Raw genomic sequence first — 20,352 nt, forward strand, 5'->3', positions numbered from 1 at the left:
GTGAGCCCACCTGGCCCTGGATGAGCATTGCTGTTCTAGTTTCTACCCTGGCAGAAACACTGCGGGCTTGTAACAACAGCAGGAACATCACTTCTACAGGGCCAGGCTCATGAAGGGAGGGAGGAGTCTGTGCTATCGGTTAATAGAGAAGCAAACACATAGGAAGGAGACCACCCATGCAACACCTTTTCTATAGCCCCCTAAGTCAGCTTGCCAATGGTTCAATTGTGTATTTCACCCTTTCTTAGTAGCTTTTTCACCATGGTCTTTGTAACCGAGAGGCAACTATTACTTTGAAAAGCATTGTGGAAAAGAAAAAGGTTTGGCCAAAGAGCTCCAGAGAAAGCCACCCCACCTCTTCCTCTCCTCAGCCCCAAGATGTGCTTCTGACTCTAGTCTCTTCTATACATCCCACCCTGGGGGTCTTGTGCTCTACACCTTGTCTAGCTCCCCTTCCTGACAAAAAAGAGTGACTGCTTGTGACCCATTAACCTGACACAGCCAATGTTTATGTGTCTATTTACTTCCCTTCTAGGTACTGGTCATTTTTAAATAGGGATCTCTCAAAAATAACAACTTGACCCTGAAATATTAACCCCGAAGTGGGGTTAAGTGGGTGGGGTGAGAGGGTTAAACACAGAGACAAGCAGAACCTTGTAGCATCCCAGAGTTCACTTACTCAAAATCCTCTAGTTAGATGCCTAAAAATGGTTGCCCTTAGTGTGAGAATATGTTATATCAATGTCTAACATCTGAGGTATTTAGATAATATTCACCCCGTGATGGTAAATACTCAGACTCAGCAATAAACCAAAACTGAATCCTGAGTTGTGTGAGCGCATGGAGATTTTCCAGGTAAGTTTCAGGATATCCTTCTCATTAGGTAAAATAATCTGCTGTTGGATTTTAGGGAGTGGGATCTTACTGGCCCTGAAGCTTTTCCTTTTGGCTCCAACTCACCCGAGTTCATGTCCCTCCCTCAGCTGATCCAGACAGTGAGTGCAGTGGACCACGATGACCCACACAATGGTCAGCACTTCTACTACAGCTTGGCACCTGAGGCTGCGAACAACCCCAACTTCACCGTGAGGGACAACCAAGGTAATCAGGTGGATAGTTGGCTACCGAGACTTTTCTACAGTTTGGCCTGGACATTTCAGGTTAGACAATGCAAACAGTGTCAGAATTCACCTGCTCATTAATGCTAATTTGCAGTGTTCCAAAGTTTTTTTCAGAACATCAAAGATAAAGAATGTCCTCTGCTGATTGTGGAACTTCCACTCAGTCAGTTCACAAATATTTGAGTACTGGCTCTGTCCCTGACTCTCTACAAGGTACACAGGCAAAAGCCTCCCTTCATCCCCATAGACAGCAGCCGTGTTTGTATGTTCTGTAACTATGGGAAGAATCTGAGAAAGATGACAGAAACTGAACTAAAGAGAAAATCCTGAGGGAACATTTCTAAGCAAGGATCAAAGGGGGAAACAGTCAAAAGCTCCCAGAACAAAAGGGAGGCAAAGGCTAAGTCACAGAAATGGCAAAAGGCAAACACGGGGTCACAGTAGTTTGGGTTCCAAAACAACTTTATTAATTTAGAAAGACATGACCAGGCTTCCCTATTCCAGAAAGTGCTCCCCACTACAGCTCTGCAGGAATGGAATTTTAGACATTCTGCTCCAATAAGCATCAGATCGGCTATGAGGTTTACAGACCCAATGCACTTGCCAGTGGGCACAGATGGGAAAATGAGGGACTTTGGTTAACCAGCCAGATAAGTTTCAAAGAAAGGTCAGAGCAAGTGAAAAAATAATTTAAATCAGTCAAGTGAACCCCTTCTGTTCCTAACTCTGCTACCAACTGTCTGACCTTGAGGAGAAAGGTCTGCAGTTGCCTCATTTTCATTCCAATTCTAAAATATAAATTGGCACTAAAAATCTAAACAAAGAATAACAGAAAGTCAGGATTAGGCATGCCTGATCTTAGCCTCAAACATCAATTATTTGAGACTTAAAATATTAATTCCACCTCACATGATATTCTGTTATTGAAAGTTGAGAATGTCAAACCTGTGTTCTTCTAAATGGAAAGCATTCTTCCAAGTCATCCCTTTTACCTTCTACATGTTATCATAAAAGCACTATAATTCTGGGTGGAAAGATAATATAAATTATAACAACAGAACTACTACAATCAAAATATCCTGATGTTCTTATTGGGTGAAATTTTGAACTGTTTATTTACGTGCTCTGCAGGGAAACCCTTCCTGCAAAAAGTGGTTCAGCCCCCTCAGGATTAGTTTCACAGTGGAAACCCCAGGGAAAATATAATGCATTATACTATGTCTTCAAATTTTCAGCTGTGTCACTCTATTCCTTCACTCTGGTAGTTATTAGAATCAATACAGAAACAATATGTAGCAAAAGGCTGTAAATTTCTTAAAGATGACTTTGGGCACCAATTCATGGAGACAATGACTTAAACAGATGGGCCACTGGAACATGATGGCTATAAAAAGAAATGACTCATCTCTTGAAAGGTTTTCCAAAACGGAGGTTAGCAGATCTTCAACAGAAAGAATAAACTCTTAATCTCCTCATGACAAATTATCCCACGAGTATCCTTTACTGAGGCTGATTAAAAAATTGATCAACATCTGATATGGTAGCTCTATGGTCAAGCCCCCAACACCCATGCCCAAAACATGATATCCTTTTATAAACACAACAGAGCACTATCTCAAAGCCTTAGTTTTTAAAAAAATCCCCAAAGCATTATGAAAAGTATTGTGTGTATACAGAGCTTTATAATTTCAAATACATTTCCCATACTTTATTTAATATTCATAATAATCCTGTAAGATTTGAAGGAAGCTACTAATCCCTCTGATTTTGTCTCATTTTGTATATAAGGAAAGAAAGCAAATGTCCCAAAATCAGTGAATGAACATTAAGATTGGTACTGGAAGGAGGGACCTGTTTTAGCCACAGACACACACACACACACACAGTTTTGTGTCACCTTGGAAACAAATACTTTTTCCAACTGTGTTAGTAAAGCCCTACTTATCATATGCAACAAAAATTCTACAAGTGGCTGTTATATCCCAGACCCCTTCCAGGACTAGACAGCAATGTCATGCTCTGATCTTTTTTTTTTTTTTAATCTTAACTAATTCTAAGATCAAGAAACACATGATGTGTAGTAGGTACATTGTAACACTTCTATAAAATTCAGCTCTGGTCAGGCTTTCTTATGACCTAGATTCAATTAAACTGAGAAATAAAAAAGACTTCTGTTTCAGAAAAACTTAGTTTCTGAAAAATACAAAATTAAAACTGTGAAACAGAATTACCAGTATTTAGTTAGCAATTAAACCTAGAAAACAGAAAAGTGGGTGGGTTGTGAAGTAGGTAGAAATAAGAATATAAGCCTCAGGTTGCCAGCCAATTGCTATCTTTATCTGGAAATAATAGGAAAGCAGGAAGAGATTTCAATTAGTTGAATAATTTTTAGCTAGTGACACTGAACTAAGTAAGCTTTTATAGCACAATGGAAGCAGTGTAAATTTGGAGTTAGAGAGACCAGCGTTCAAATCCCAGCTCTGCTACTAAGTTAATGACTTTGACCAAATTATATTATCTCTCTAAGCCTTAACCCTGTAAAAGGGAGAGATTATCACCAAACTGCTGTGAAGAGTAAATAAAATGCTGCATGTAAAGTTGAAGTACCTGACACACAAGCACTCAATGAACAATAGCTGCTACCATGAAAAACAGGGGGCAGAGAAGGTAGAAAAGTTCATTAAGAGAGAATGTATTAGTCAGTATAGGCTAGGTTATGCTGCAGAACAAACGATACCAAAATCTCAATGACTTAACACAACGAGAGTTAATTTCCTGATCACATGGAGCTGACTGAGGGTCTGAGTGACCAAGGATAGCTGTCCATGTGCAGCTCAGTGTCCCAGGCTTCCAGGAGCTCCATCTCCAACATTCTTTCATAATACCACACCAAGCAAAGCAAAGAGAATCACATACCAGCTGTTACATGTTTCTGCCTGGAAGTGACATGAATGACTTTTTGTTCATTTTTCATCATCTAAACATGCCCAAATTCAAAAGGGAAGAAAAGTATAATCCTTTGTTATGTCCAAGAAGGGAAGGAGAACCAGAAATATTGATACTGATATTAATAATGTTTACTTTGGTTAGGCTCTCAGAATTCATTGTGAAGTTCAAGACTCTTCCCTGTGAAATGTGAAACACATCCAGAGGACCTTCCATGTTGATATTAGCTTTGAGAGTCACTGCTTTATGTCCTACCACACCTCTCAGTCCTTCCTCTGCTGAAAATGATCTAAGCTTTGCAAAAATACATCTGATTTACAATTCAAACCCACTCAAGGAAACTTGAAAACACAGACTAGGAAAACAAAAGATCCCAACCCAAAATATCACATTAGGCAAGTATAATTACACTTACACAAACACACACACACCAGTTTTATGGAAACACAACAAATAATTTTGTTAATCCTTTTTAAAACTGGAGGGGAAAAACTAACACTGCTGATTAGGAATAAATTTTCACCATCACATTGACTATTTAAACTTAGACCACCAAGTAGGGGGAAATAACAGGGTGTGTCATATGATTAGGGGATTTCAAATAAGCTTCTCCAAATGAGCAGGTTCTTCAGAAAGCACAAGAGGAGTTGGTAACTGCATTTCGGAGGCATAAAAGAAAACAGCGGAAGACATGAATTCTGGCCAAAGTGGCAAAAATAAGCAATCTGCCACAGCCACATGGGCTCCTCAGCACTCTTCCTGGAGGCACAAAGCAGCACTGGCCTTGGAAAGCTGCTGAGGACCACGAGTCACCAGTGATTGTTCATTTCTGTCAAGCTTTCCCAGGGACATTTGTTAGATCTGAAGTCTGACAGTTCGCCCTGGGCATTTTATGTCACAAAGGGTAAGACATAATCGCAAAAAGGGTTTCTCTCCTAGACCTCAGGGTTTTGCCTAGAAACAAGCAAAAATCTTTGTTTCTGCATCCAAATGCTATAGCAGACCGCCTGCAGGGAATGTTTGCAGATCCCCCTCTCCTTCCCACAACCATTGCTGCCCCATCGCTTTCCTCAATCCAAGAGACTAATCCAATTGTTGGTTCTTCCACTTTCTTCCTCCCTCATTTCCCTCTCCCCTTTTCCAATCCTGGAATCCCTGTCTTCTTCAGATAACACTGCCCGCATCCTAACTAGGAAGGCTGGCTTCCGGCAGCAAGAGCAGAGTGTCTTTTACCTGCCCATCCTGATATCGGACAACGGGCAGCCGGTGCTCAGCAGCACAGGCACATTGACCATCCAGGTGTGCAGCTGTGATGACAATGGCCACGTCCTGTCCTGCAGCCCCGAGGCCTACATGCTCCCAGTCACTCTGAGTAGGGGTGCTCTCATCGCCATCCTAGCCTGCATCTTTGTCCTCTTAGGTAAGTGGCTCCCTTCCATTCTGTGGGGTCCTGCAAATACTTACTTAGCTATCACTCAGTTATTGTCCTAGCACAGCCATTCAGAACTGGTTTTCCAGACCATGCTTACTGAAAAGATGGTAGAGTAAGGCTGAGAAAAAGTAAAGAAATTGAAGACAGTACTTTCCTAGGGGCCATGGACTTATTTATCAAGCATCTGCTGTAGGCCAGGGCACTATTTTAAGTGCTGAGATTCATAAGACAAAGGCAAATATGTCCCAGCTTTCATAGAGCTTACTTCAGAACACAGCAGTTCATTCTGACATCACAGAACCAAAACGACAATTTTGGACAGGATATGATCACCTCTTCTAACTCCTTCATTTTGGATAAGTATTGGCTAAATCACAAATAGGTAGTGACAGGCCCAAGGCCAAATGTCACACACAGAGCCAGGACTGAAATGTATGCCCTGCACTGTGCATCTGAAAGGTATGGCTCCTCTCCTAAAAGTTCATCCTAGATTGTGGAGGTGGTAAGTGCTTTAGAGAAAGGAAGAGGGACAGGGTATCTAAGGGAACAGGAGACAGGGTTGGTGCCATTTTAAATGGGGTTGTGAGGTCACCAATAAGGAGACCTCTGAACACAGATCTGAAAGAAGTAATGGAGTGAAACCACAAGGATATCTGGGAAAATAAGTTGCTTGGAGCATTAGCTCCCTTCCTAGGCACAATAGCCACTAACAAGGAACAGTGACTGCTGATGAAATAAAAAGATGTGTTGACAGGCCAGTGGGAGAGCACTGTTGGGGTATGGGATCCTTTCTTCCTCATCTCAAGTCATAATACAAGGCAGTCACCCAGCTCCCCAGTACATAACGTCATTCATGTAATTTTTTTTGAACTCCACACTCAAACACAAGCAATGAAACACCTAAACCATTTCTTGAAACCAAGAAAATATCTGTACATATACCCCAATTCTTCTGATTGAGTTCAGAACATATATATTTTGCTTAGAGAAAAGCAGACTTAGTAAACAGTAATATTACCCACTATGGAAGAAATCCTAGCATTCTCTGAGGGAAAAGAGTAAAGCATTAGCCTGGCCGGTGGTGCTCAGTGGTTGAGCATAGACCTATGATCCAGGAGATCACAGTTCGATTCCCAGCCAGGGCTCGGTCCCCAGTATGGGGGGTGCAGAGGCAGCCAATCAATGACTCTCTCATCATTGATGTTTCTCTCTCTCTCCCTTACTCTCTCTGAAATCAATAAAGACATACTTAAAAAAAAAAAAAAAGTAAAGCACTGGGGATTTAAATTAGAAAAGACATGCAGTCACCCCACATACCACCTTGATCCCAGGTTTACCTCGACCCCAAGGGACTCAGTCAGATCAAAGAAAGAAGGGCCTAACTGCAAAATGTTAATTAACACTTGATTGAATTTTAGGTAGGTCTGTGGAATATGCTTCTCAAAAAAATATTTTCAAATACAACATGTGGTTTAATTTTGTTGTTTCAGTTCAGCACTACATGAACGGAAAAGTCTATAAATAAGTAACCTTTCTAAGTCTTTGGAGCCCTGAATCACAGAGAATGGTCCTTGTCCATATGGACAAATAAAACTTTCCTGCAATTCTCCAAGTGTCCATAAGGTGGCATTGGGAGTCCTTGAGTGCATAAAAGGATAACCTGCAGGAAGCCTTTGATGAAACTGCCTCTTAGGAGAAATTTCCAAGCTGTCCTTAGTTCTATCTTTGGAAAATGTCTACGTTTTAAGTTCATCCTGGCCCACAAAGAGTAGAGGTGCCATCATTAAAGAAAGGCTGATTTAAAGAGTCTGGCGTGGAAAGGCTCTCAAGTTACACGTGGTGTGCAAGGGGCAATTTATTGTGCCTCCCAAACCCACTATGTCTCGTCTTTTGAATTGTACAGAATAAACATATTGCTAGGAGCTAAACTGAGCAGAGCTGTCATAAAATCCTCAGAGTTTTAGGCACTCTTATTTCTAAGAATGCACATCTCACATTGAATATAATTCATAGAAGATTAAATTGTAATTGATTTATCAACAAAATACTACATTTTGTGGACAGTTAAATAAACATAATAAGTTAGATTCTGCAGGATTTTTTAATTTCACATCTCAAGTATGTATCTAGTGCCTAGAAAAATCTCACAGGCCCTATATGCTTTGCCTGTAGTACCTAAGGAATAAATGTCCCTAGAACCAATTCTCTTCTGTCAGCAAATCCTTTCAGCTAAATAGGACCATTTTCCAACAAAATCTGATTTTGCAATACTTGTTTAAACCAGACTACTTAAAAGATAAATATGTAGCAATCTTTATTTTTCAAGATATGGACCAGTTCCATGAACTAATTCTTCATCACCATCAGAATTCTTTCCAGCAAATACTCAAATACTTTTCTAATTTTGCTTCCTAGTGTTTTCTAAAATACCATCCCAGTGGCACCAGTGTGAAGGTTTTTCCCAGGCCCTTAGGACAAATTAACTATCCCTGCCTCTGCATTCTCTTCCCAACCCGTGTAACCCCATGATAGGCCTTATCACTGTCAGACTTGCATTAATCATCTGGGTCTATAATCTCCTTAGATTTCATGTTTAAAAGGGCAGTAATCATTCAACATTGTTTCCCCATGGATTAGCACAGTGCCTGCCTAAAAAATATTTAAGTTTAGTAGCTATTTACTGAATCCCACAAAGAGCATGTTCACTTAGCATCCCATTTCTCCCATCTGCATCCATCCAAATCGCACCCCAGCCTCCAATGCCCAGTTCAAGATTCCACTTCCTGGGAGCCCTTGTTAGTCCACTGCTCCGAAATCCCACAGTCCTAGAGTCATACATTATATTTTTGCACATAGAAAAAACATACAAGACTATATAATTGTTTCCTGTGTGTGCTTTTGTTACTCAAGCTCTTTGGGAAGACATTAGCTATTAACATCATTAATTGCAATTTGCAAAAAGCACATTCTACATTCAAATTTTAAAAAGCATTATTATTAGTTTTTTAAGTCCGCCCATTATCTTACTGGGCATATGACTATACTCTTTTTTTTCCCCCTGGGGTAAACTGGGGTCTTATTTGCAGTGCTGTCACGCCGTCCCCGTTTGCCAGCTGTAACAACGCACACCAGAAAAATAATCAATAGCAGTTCTACAGCCAAAACCTCAACACACTTCCTGGAAAACATTTTCAGTCACAGAGATAAACAGCTCGATGGGATTCTCTCTCTCTCCCCTCACCTTTAAACCTCAGTGAGCATATCCTGGAAATATATATATATATTTGTTGGGATAAAACTTTATCCAAACCTGCAAGCCCACATCTAACAGTGTGGTGCTTCTCTGATAACATGATGAATTATATAAAATGTCACCGCTCATTCCCTCCCTTCCACAAACACCACTGGATCCAGAAAGTCACAACCACCTCTCCAACTAACCAAAGGCTTTTCTGAGGAACTGAGCTGAGTGGAAGGCAGGGGTTACTTACGCTCTCCTTTCTGGAGGAGGCATAAAAAGACGAAGGCTTTGGCTGATACTTACCATATGAGTCTATATGCAGATGCACGAATACATGACATTTACAGAGTAAGACCCCAGTAAGCGGTTAATGAGAGAGAGGCTACCACTCACATAATAGGATTCCCACATTATAGTAAGAGAAGCGTACATCCATCCTTAAAGAGTCAGAAGGTGTGATCTGATCCTTAGCGTATACACCACGGCAGGCCACAGGGCTCTGCGCTTTGTTAACGCGCTTTTGAAATACTGGGTGGCAACGAATTTACATGCACATAGGCACAACCCAAGGACATGGACGATGGTGGGGAGGGGGCTGGGGAGGGGGCGGGACGGGGGGGAGGGGGTCATTGGGGAGATAAAGGGACATTTATAATATTTTAAATTTAAAAAAAAATTTTAATTGCAGTCCAAAGAAATTAATTGCTATTTCTGTTGAAACTGCTACCTAAACCGGAACGTGAGAGGATCATGCCCTAGTTTGCCCCAAGGACATACTGCGAGTAGCAAAAGTTTTCATTAACAACATAAAACAAAAGTTTTTCATGAAATGTTATGTGGGCAGCACAATAATGTACTATGCTAAGGAAATGTAATATTTACATAAAGCCTTTGGTATAGTGCTTTGCATGGGGTAAATGCTCAATAAATGACAACTATTAAAAATAATAATTAAATTAAATAATTAAATTAAATAATTAAATTAAATTAAATTAAATTAAATTAAATTAAATTAAAATGCTGGGTGTACGCACCGACACACCACGTCAAGGCGACAAGCATCCCATGCAGAGGCTTTATGTGCAACTAACTGACCCACGTGGGCAAACGGAGGGCTCCATGCGCCGAGCGGGTGAGGACACCGCAGGCCCTGGGTTTGAAATGCGCCCGCGCCGTCCCTGCGCGCGCCTCGGGCCGGGGCCCACGCAGCAGCCCCCCGGGTCCACTTCCTGTCCTTGTCTTGGCAGTGCTGGTGCTGCTCATCCTGTCCATGAGGCGGCACCGGAAACAGCCCTACATCATCGACGACGACGAGAACATCCACGAGAACATCGTCCGCTACGACGACGAGGGCGGCGGCGAGGAGGACACCGAGGCCTTCGACATCGCCGCCATGTGGAACCCGCGGGAGGCGCAGGTGGGCGGCGGCGGCGCCAAGACGCGGCAGGACATGCTGCCGGAAATCGAGAGCCTCTCCCGCCACGTGCCTCAGACGTGCGCCGTGAGCAGCACCGTCCACAGCTACGTGCTGGCCAAGCTCTACGAGGCCGACATGGACCTGTGGGCCCCGCCCTTCGACTCCCTCCAGACGTACATGTTCGAGGGGGACGGCTCGGTGGCCGGGTCGCTGAGCTCCCTGCAGTCGGCCACGTCAGACTCGGAGCAGAGCTTCGACTTCCTGACAGACTGGGGGCCGCGCTTCCGGAAGTTGGCCGAGCTCTACGGGGCGTCGGAGGGGCCGGCGCCCCTGTGGTGACGGAAGCCCGTGAGCGGCAAAACCCTGGCGTTCGAGGCGCTCGCTTCGCGGACCCGGTGCAGCCAACCCCAGGAGCAATACTGTGCAGGAGAGCGAGAAGGCGGTGAGCGCGGAACAGCGTTCTCTCCGGATCAGCTTTACGACTTGGGTAGATTAAGGAAACACGAGGGAACACCAGGAGGAGGGGGCAGAATCTCCAAGTATCTTTTTTTTCTTTTTAACCTTTGGGAAACTGCCTGCAAAGGCTTGGAGTCCAGGGTTGAGTCTGGCAAGCTTGGCCTTCCTTCGCCTTGCACCAAGGCCTTTGTCACTCTCCCACCACGAAGAGCTCAGGCCGGAGGGTGGCAGGTTGAAAGCGGAGAGAAAGTCCCACTCTCACATTCTTTTTAAATTTTCTTCTCCAATTAAGAGTTTTGCTGGCTCATCAAACCAACCCATACAAAACAACACTGAGGGGGGGGGGGGGGAACAAACAAAAAATGTTACTCGGTGGAATTAACCTACTTGCCCTGGGCTGGGTGGAATTTCTTGGAACCCTTTTGAGACAAGGGGAAGGCAGGCGGGCCTTGCATGGGGCGGGCGGGCGGGAGAGGGAAGAGGCGCTGAGCCAGGGGGCGTTGGCATCGCAGCGGATGGACCTCCGCGGGGTTGGGGGCTCTTCTCGCAGCGCCCCCGCCTGCGCCTGCAACGCTGGTCAGAGCGAAGCCGGAAAATCTGCCTCTTTTGCACTGTAGATGTCTCTTCCATGTGCCAAATGTGAAGATTAGATGCTACAAACGAAAGCCAAATAAAAAGAAGTATCTGATAAAAGCATGGGTTAGAGGGCTTTCCTAATCTGTGTGAGGTCAATCCAAGGGATGTTTACATACTGTAGATAACCTACTTGAACAAAAAATCGGTATTATAGAGCATAAATGGATGTAAGAGAATTACATGTATAAGTTTTGTATATTTGTTAATAATTTTGGTAATAAATATGGTGTACTGCATCTCAGTACCTTAGCGCTTCTTTTAATAAAAGTTAAATAGAAGGGAAAGCATCGCTAATTTTGTCTTTTAAGGGTAAAAGATGGCTTGGTGACCCTGTCTTGGCCTCAGGTTCTTGGGGCTGGGGCTGATTCACAAGGCAAAGCCAACAGCAAAGAAGTAGCAGGCTGTGCATTTTATTTTAGTCGCTGGACAGATGAACAGCTATGGTTCAAACTATTAAGCTTCTCGTGAACACTATTCCCCCACCTCTGAAAAGAACAAAAGCTGGTTTGAAAACATCCACAAGACCATTGAATTTCACCCATGTTTTTCATCTTGTGAGAGAGTTTTACACGTAGCCACCGTGCTTATATCCCTGTTCTACTGGCAAATCAAATATGTACAAACAGGTACAAATGTGTGTCAGATACGTACAGCTCATCAACGCTGGGTGAGCTTATGGAGGCTGGGACCATACATTATTCATCTTTCCTTTCCCCACAGTAGCTATCATAGTCCTTTGCATATAGTATAGTAGGTGCGTTATGGGTACATAATAAAAGGGATCTCTTTCTTTGACATCCTATTACTAAAAGTTATTTTACACAATTGTCCTTACCATTGAGGACAGATCGTGAACGAAACAATTTTCTGCGTGTCGTGGTGATAGTAGTGGTTCTCAAATTTTCATGTGTGTCAGAGTCACCTGGAACACTTGCTAAACAATAGCTTGTTGGGCCTTTCCCCAAAGTTTCTAATTCAGGTGATCTGAGGCCATTTGCACTTCTAACAAGTTTTGGGGTGATGCTGATGCTACTGGTCCAGGGACCACACTTTGACAACTCTGGTGTATAGTCTCTCCCTCTCTCTCCCTCTCTCTCTCTCTCTCTCTCGCACACACACACACACCCCCCAAACTAGATTATCAGCCCACATACACTGAGGCCCATCCCAACCATAGAGTGGTGGTGTGAAGGCTCATGTGGGTCTGAGAGCCAGAAGGATACGCTTTACGCTTTTTACATGGTACACCAACAACCAGGCCAATTCTCACCTTCAACTTTAGCATACTAACCCTTCCCTCTCATGAAAGGCAGTTCTCACACATCCTCTTTAAGGGTAAGATGTGATGTAAAAATAACCTTGGCAAAGCAAAAACATGAACTTGAGTCCAAACCAGGCTCTAAAAAAATAAGTTCTTGAATGAGGGCAAATTAACCCCTATAACATTCTTCCTTTCTGTCACTGGCCCTGAGGATAATTTTTTGACTATTTCACTTTGTGTTGCATGTGTTAAAAACTGAGAACAGCTGTTACCTAACCACAGGGAGTTATCATGCCCCACATGCTGGTACCCAGGACACTGGGCATGAAGTGATCAAACAGAACCTCCTGGAGCGTCTGGTCCCCTGGAGGATGTTTAATGGTGTGATACAGGAAGTGTGAGAGAAACACGGAATAGGAGATCCGTGTCAGCTCACATTCAGCTGAAAAAGACTCTACCCTCCAAACGAGTTTGTAAATTCCCTTTCTACTGCCACAGTTTACCACAAACACTGGTCCCTCTGAAAAGCAAACACCAGCATGGGCAAGAAAGCTATGAAACTGTTCGGCTATTCCTCTGTGGCCAGATAAAGCAGCTAGCCTACAATACACATGTTGGAGGGAAACAGAAGCATCTGTAGAAATCAGTTAAAACTGTATTCTGAACAAGAACACAAGCAAAGATAAAAATGAGCATGAATTTTCTGAATCAAAAGAGCAGACTATCCCAACATGGCAGGTAGCAAAGGCAAATTAGAGTGATTCACACAATAAAGAATCTACAGATCCTGAAAACAAAATTCAAACAAGCCTAAATCAGTGCAGGCACATTGCTGAAGGATTGTCACTGGTTCACTAGTGACCCAGAACCAGACCTTGAGGTCAGAATGCACAGTATGTGCTTTATGGTGCTGGGACTGTACGAACATAGTATACACTTTAGAAGTAATTCTTTTTGCAGGCAGATTCATTCTCAAATTCATTCTCTATTTGTCACCTAGATAATAGAGTTAAAGATATTTTTATGTATGAATACCTGGATTGAGGAGGTTTCTGCTTGATTCTAAGGGTCAAAGTCCTGCTATATATGGAGTGGACAAAATCAGATCAAGGAATTCTCTTTTTAAGTGATCTAATAATAAGACATATCTGTCTCTTGGGATTCGTGGTGTGCCAAAACCATGAGTACTAATTTATAATATGTGTAATTAACTATAACAATCCCAAACAATTTTTCTTACATCTTTCTTCCTGGGACAGGTAGCTGGCAAATTCTGCCCCATGTGTTGGCCACACTCTTGGTTTTGTAAGGACTGTCAGATGGCTGATGATGAGGGAGTTTCTTCCACGTCAACACTTTACCCGCTGTGGCCACCTTCCTGGTACCCATGATGACAAGAGCTACTGCCCATCCCAGAAAGCCGTAGGCCACGTCTCTGGGAGTATTCACCCTCAAAGCCACTAAAACTACCTATAAATCTTCTCTAATTTTTCAGGAGGGCTGGATCTTAGCTTTTCTTTTATTATTTCCATTTCTTCCTCTTACTCCCGGTCACCTGTTCTGTTACCATTGCTGCAGAAAAAGACATTTCAAACTTACTGGTGTAAAAAGACAACCGTGTTATTGTGCTCACAGATTCTGTGGGTCAGGAATTCAGGAAGGATACATCAGTGACACCTCCTTTCTGCTCCATGAAGTTAGGATCTTAGCAGGGGAGACTCTAAGGCTGGTGGTGACTCATCCAAATGCTGGATGATAGTGGCTATCTAGTAAGAGGTCAGATGGAGGTGTCCGCAAAACCTCCTTATGGCTGCTTGGGCTTCCTCACATCATGGGGGCTGAGTTCCAAGCATGAACATCAGAAGAAAACCAAGCAGGAGCTGAGTCACCTTTTATGACTTCAGAGGTCATGTAGCACTACTTCCACAGTGGTCACAAGCCTCCCCATAATGAAGATGAAGAAACAGACTCCACCTCTCAATGGGAAAAGTGTCAGAGCTACCTTTTAAGAAGAAATAATGTGCTCACGGTTGGAAATATAATCAGCTACATCATCTTTCCCTTTCTTCTCCCCTGCCTCCTCCCTCTATTCCAGGAATCACTTTGAGTTCCACTCACCATTTCCTTTCTCTCTTCCACTCCTCTGCCTCTCTATAGAACATGTTCTTGTTTTATAGGTATATTATTTTTGTCTGAAATTCAGTTTTATCCTTACCACACAGTACTTTCAGAAGTAAATGACCATTTCAAGAAAACACCTAGCAAAATATCTAATATATAACAGGCATATAATATTTTTATTGAGGTACAATCAACATACAATGAACTGGACATATTTAAAGTATACAATTTCATGCTTTTACATATGTATACACCCATGAAGCCATCAACACAATGGAGAATGTGAATATATGTCTGCCCCAAAAGTTCTCTAGTACCCCTTTTATTCCCTCCCTCCCATCCCTGCCTGCCCCTCCCCAACCCCAAACAACTACTCATGTGCTTTTTATAGATCAGTTTGCATTTTCTAGAGTTTTATATAAATGGAATCGTACAGCGTGTATTTTTTTGTGAGGGTGGGGAAGATCTGGCTTCCTTCACTTAGCATTAGCTAGAGATTTATTCATGTCATTGTGTGTATCAATAGTTCATTGCCTTTTGTTGAGCAGTAGTATTCTATTGTATTGATATCATGCTATTTGTTTATTTATTCACCTATTAATCTGTTCAGGCTGCCATGACGAAATACTATAGACTGGGAGACTTGAACAACAAAAATTTATTTTCTCACAGTTCTGGAGGCTGGAAGTTCAAGATCAGGGTGACAGCTGGGTCAGGTTCTGCTGAGGGCTCTCTTCCTCGTTTCCAGATGGCTCCTCTTCATTGTATCCCCAAGTGGTGGAGAGCACAAGCGACTTCTCTGCTATCTCTTCTTCTAAAGACACTAATGCTATCAGATTAGGGCCCTACCCTTATGACCTCATTTAATCTTAATTACCTCCTTACCCCAAATATTAAGGGCGAGGGCTTCAACACATGAATTTGGAGGAGACACACTTCAGCCCATAGCAGTTCATATGTTGATAGACACTGGGTTGTTTGCAATGTTTGGCTATTACAAGTTAAGCCGCTATTAACACTTGTGTGTGAGTCTTCATGTGGTCATATATTTTCTTTCCCCTTGAGTAAATAAGAGTGGAATAGCTGGAATCATATGGTATATATATGTGTTTGTTTTTTCTAAATGGCTATTTTCCAAAGTCTTTTCACCATTTTACATTCCCACTAGCAGTGAGCGTTCCAGTCCCTCACTGTTTTTCATTTAGTCTTTGCAGCAGGAGGGTTACAGTATCTCACTGTGGTTTTAGTTCCTAATACCTTAATGACTAATAATGTTGAATGAATTTTCATGTGCTCATTTGCTATCCATATATCTTATTTGGTGGTGGCTCCAAATGTATTTGCCCATTTTTAATTGAGTTGCCTGAGTTTTCTTTTTTTCTAGATACTTCAAGTCCTTTATCAGGTGTATGCTTTGTAAAGATTTTTTTCCCCAGTCTGTGACTTATATGTTCATTGCCTTAACAATGTCTTTTGAATGGCAGGAGTTTTTAACTTTTATGAAATCCAATTCATCAATTTGTTCTCTGATAGATTGTGTCATTTCTAAGAAATCTTTGCCAACTCAAGGTCACAAAGATGTTCTTCCATGTTTTCTTCTAAAACTTTTATAGTTTTAGGATTTACATTTAGATCTATAATCCATCTTGGTTTATTTTTGTAGATTGTTAGCTATGGATTGAGGCTTTTTTTTCTTTTCTTGGATATCTAATTGTTCTAGTGCCATTTATTGAAAAGGCACATTTTTTTTTTTTTTTTTACTGCATTACCTTTGAGCCTTGTGAGTTAAACTGTGATTGCATGATATATTCAAGTCCTAAACCCAGTAGCTGTGAATATAACCTTATTTGGCTACAGGGTCTTTGTAGATGTAATCAAGTTGAGATGAGGTCATACTGGATTATGATGGGCCCTAACACAAGGACTGGTGCCTTTATAAGAAAAGGGAAACTTGGTCACAAAGACAGAGACTCAGAGAGGAGAACATCATGTTAAAAGGGGGCAGAGATTGGAGTAATGCATCTATAAGCGAGCACCAGGGTGGCCGGCAACCACCAGAAGCTGGGAGAGAGGCATGGGATGAGTCTCCCTCAGAGCCTCCAGGAGGAACCCTCGATGTCAGACACCCTGAACTGGGAGGGAATACATTTCTGTTGTTTTAAACCACCCAATTTGTGGTAATTTGCTATGGCAGCCCTTGGAAACAAGCCTTATATAGTACATTTTAAAATATCTATTTTACATAAAAAAAATCACTAAGCATGAATCCTTTATGCCTGTCAGTTTGGCTGGACCTACAACACATACACTCACATGTAGCAATTAATTGATTAACTAATTGGTGTGTTTATTTTGTGCAATTGTGTTTTTTATTTTGACTGAACCATTTCACATTTCGGGTGTGTGGAGGCTTCAGAAGATGTCCTGCTGTCTGGCAGGTCGCAGGCAGCAACAGTCCTCTCCCGTGACTTGGCAGCCCGTGAGCAGCTCTCCCGGCGCAGGCGGGGGGCAGGGAGAAGTGAGTCACCAGATGGCTGAGCAGAGACGCGTCCATTCACAGGCCCCCAGCGATGCGGGCGGCACAGAAGGTGCAGAAAGGTGTGTGCTTGCTGAAAACAGTGCCAGTGGGCTGCAGGCGCCACAGCAAAAGGACAGCGTGCAATAGAGGTGCTGTGCCAGTGAAGTCCCCCCTTCTGCAGGCGCAGTGCTGCTCCACAAAGTGGAAGAATTAACCTTCAAAAAGCAGGCTGCGTGGCTTCCTTCTGCTCTTGTACTTGACATTCCCCGGCTGCCCCAGGCACCTGCCGCAATCCTCTGCGTGTCCCTGCCAGGCCCATATGCGGTGAAATCCACTCATCCTAATTGCTATTCTTCACTGGCCGGCTGCGGGGCACCAACTGTCTGACCCGGCATTTACCTCCAGGATTAGCTTTATCAACCTCACGTTTTTACATTTGCCAGTGACTTCTTGCGACTGCGACTGTTGGACTATAGGATGGTGCGAGACGAGGTTCCCAAATGAGGAGCATTGCCTGAGGATGAATATTAATTAGACCCAAGAGGGGACACGGGTCCTCATCAGCAAGCTCCAGGCTGACATCATTGCTGCTGAGCTACAAGCTACAAAGCAGGGAGGGGGGAAGGAAACTGGCGATTATTGAGCACCTACTGTATGCAGACACTGCGCTAGGCGCTTTTATACAAATTGTTTCACACACAGTGAAACATAAGCAAAGCACAGACCTGAAACCGGAAAAAGACAAGGAGCTATGTGTGATGCTGATGCCACTGGCGCCTCTGGGAATTAGAACATATACAGTAATGAGCTCTGCACACATTCTGAACCACCGACTGTTAGTATCCCTGCCACCCCTTAAGCCCTGAGGAGTGAAGACTGGCCTTCACAGAGGACAGTGACGCGGGTGAGGACAGCTGACATGAGTCATCTGAGAAACAGTGAGTGATCACACTTTCAAAGTTCCAGTCTAACATTCTTCCTGGGAACCATAATTTCACTATATATGTCAAGATTTTGTTATCAGGGGCCTTACTTAACCCAGGTTAATCTCTCAAAGGATCAAGAAGCTACTTCTGGAGGACAATGGCACTCGGCCAGATTTAACAGTGCGTCCCTTCCCTAACACTGGGTACAGGTTCTCCGTAAACTCAAGGCCACTTACCACATCCGGGCTCCCACGTGGACCTAAGCATATGCCATGTACACCGCAGGCACGTCGGGCAAACCGATTATTATGGGACTTGGCAGAGAAGCCTTCGTCGGGGTGTTTAGTCACAGTCTGTGTGGCGGCACCCACTGTGACAGGGAGCAGTAAAGTGAATAAACATATATCCACCTTGGAAGGTCAATTCCTGCTCATAGTGCTAATTATTAAGTACACCGTTTTCGAGGGCCTCCCGGTGGCGTAGTTTCCTGCTGCGAACGTAGACGGTTCATTCCTCAAAGCTGTGCTGTTGTTACAGATTTATAATAATAGCACAAGCAGAGAGCGCTCTCGTGCAATCCCTTTATTCTGAAGGAAAAAAGATGAGGTTTGGGGGTTCTTGAAATGGAAAGCTAGTGCTTATTTCTCCCTTTCATCTCAGTGCCACCCTCACTGTTAAGTTCATTGGTAGAGCTCGAGGTTCCATTAAATGGAAATTGATTAGGACCATCCCTTAGCATCACCTTACTTGGTTTGTTTGCCTCCCGACTAAATACCCTCCTGTGAAGGAAAAGAAATGGTGGGACCTCCCATGTTACCTCAAAGAGAAAAAACAAAAAGACACTTGGGGTTGCAAAATAGGAACTCACAGCACAGAAGTCTCTGCAGGATCCTTCTAGCCAAAGACACACCAGACTCAAAAATACCCATATGGGAGAAATGCGACTTCTAAATGAGGGTTCCATCAGTTATATTGCTTAACCACCCTTGGCACGCTTTTCCAATAAGGCCTACATGAGTAAATTAGTTAGAGAGCAAGCTGAAGTAGATAGATTAGTTTTATATTCTCTATATTAACTAGCACACTTGGGAGCCTAAGTTGTTGAATACCAATCATAAGACTACTCAAGGGATGACCCCATAGCCTTTTTCTCTCTAAGTCTTTACTTATAAGTGGCGTGATCGCACATGGCCGTGTTCTGAGAGTTGGCTTCAGCATTGGATTCAGTTGTTTGGCCAAAGTTCCACTCTGCAGGGCAGAATTCTCCCTCTCCAAACTGAAAAGAATGGCGTGGTCCATGGCGTGTAGTCACTCTGGAGCTGAAGAAATCCGCATCTCAATGTGGTAGGCATTAGAGCTGTTCACAAATGTGCTGGTTCTCCCCCTCCCCAGGGCACAGTTGGACAGGTGCACAGTAGGACTGCTCTTCTCCACCCTGCTATAGTTAGACTTGGCCATGTGACTGCCGGGAGACAATAAAACACAAGCAGGGCCTTTACGGCCAATGCAGAATTTGTCACCTCCCTCCCCGGCTGCAGTGATCTTAAAAGTCGGTGCCAGGATGGAGCCCCTGTCCGCTTAGGTCTCTAAGTGAGTGACTATTAAGTAGTCTCCTAATGCTGCCTTGCAGCCTGAGATCGAGAGGAGAGCTGACACACAGCAGACACATCAATCTTCGTAGTGTTAAAGCCAATGAGATTTTGGAGTTACTCATTACCGCAGTATAACCTAGCCTGATTAATACAACAAAAATTAACTTCTCTTAAGAAGAGAAACTAACGAACTAGTATGAATGGAATGATGACTACTGATGCCTCATCAAAATGCTTGTTCCCCAGTTGTTTTTTCCATGAGCAAGAATGGATGTCATTGACCATTTCGATTCACTTTCTTCCGCTTCTCCTCAAAATTAACAGCACACAATTCCGAGATTGGAGACATAAAATAGCACTGTATGCAGAGATGGACAGGCACACAAGAGATATGGCCATGTGACAATGACACAGATTGGAGTCTTGCGGCTGCAAGCCAATGAACCCAAGGAAGCCGGCAACCACCAGAGGCTGGGAGAGAAGCGAGAACAGATTGTCCCTCTGAGCCCCGAAGATGGAACCAACCCTGCTGACACCTTGATTTTGGACTTCTGGCCGCCAGAGCTCTATAAGAATAAATTCCTGATGTTTTTGCCACTCAGTTTGGGGCACTTTGTTACAGCAGCACTAGGAAACGAATACAGTGACTTTTAGCTACATTTTCTCCCAATCTTCTGCCTGTTTG

The 20,352-nt window shown here is 43.2% G+C and overlaps 1 protein-coding gene across 1 annotated transcript in view; it reads left to right on the forward strand.

Moving 5' to 3' along the window:
• Positions 1-10,936, forward strand: part of CDH20 (cadherin 20) — a 182,676-nt gene extending 171,740 nt beyond the window's left edge. Inside the window, exons 10-12 of the mRNA XM_087819138.1 lie at positions 984-1,101; positions 5,236-5,487; positions 9,988-10,936. Of these exons, the coding sequence (XP_087675264.1) occupies positions 984-1,101; positions 5,236-5,487; positions 9,988-10,496 (879 nt within the window). The 3' untranslated portion in view covers positions 10,497-10,936. The remainder of the gene's footprint in view (positions 1-983; positions 1,102-5,235; positions 5,488-9,987) is intronic.
• The last annotated feature ends 9,416 nt before the right edge of the window (positions 10,937-20,352 follow it).

The sequence above is a fragment of the Miniopterus natalensis genome, chromosome 7, assembly GCF_054644295.1.
Source record: "Miniopterus natalensis isolate mMinNat1 chromosome 7, mMinNat1.hap1, whole genome shotgun sequence".
NCBI lineage: Eukaryota > Metazoa > Chordata > Mammalia > Chiroptera > Miniopteridae > Miniopterus > Miniopterus natalensis.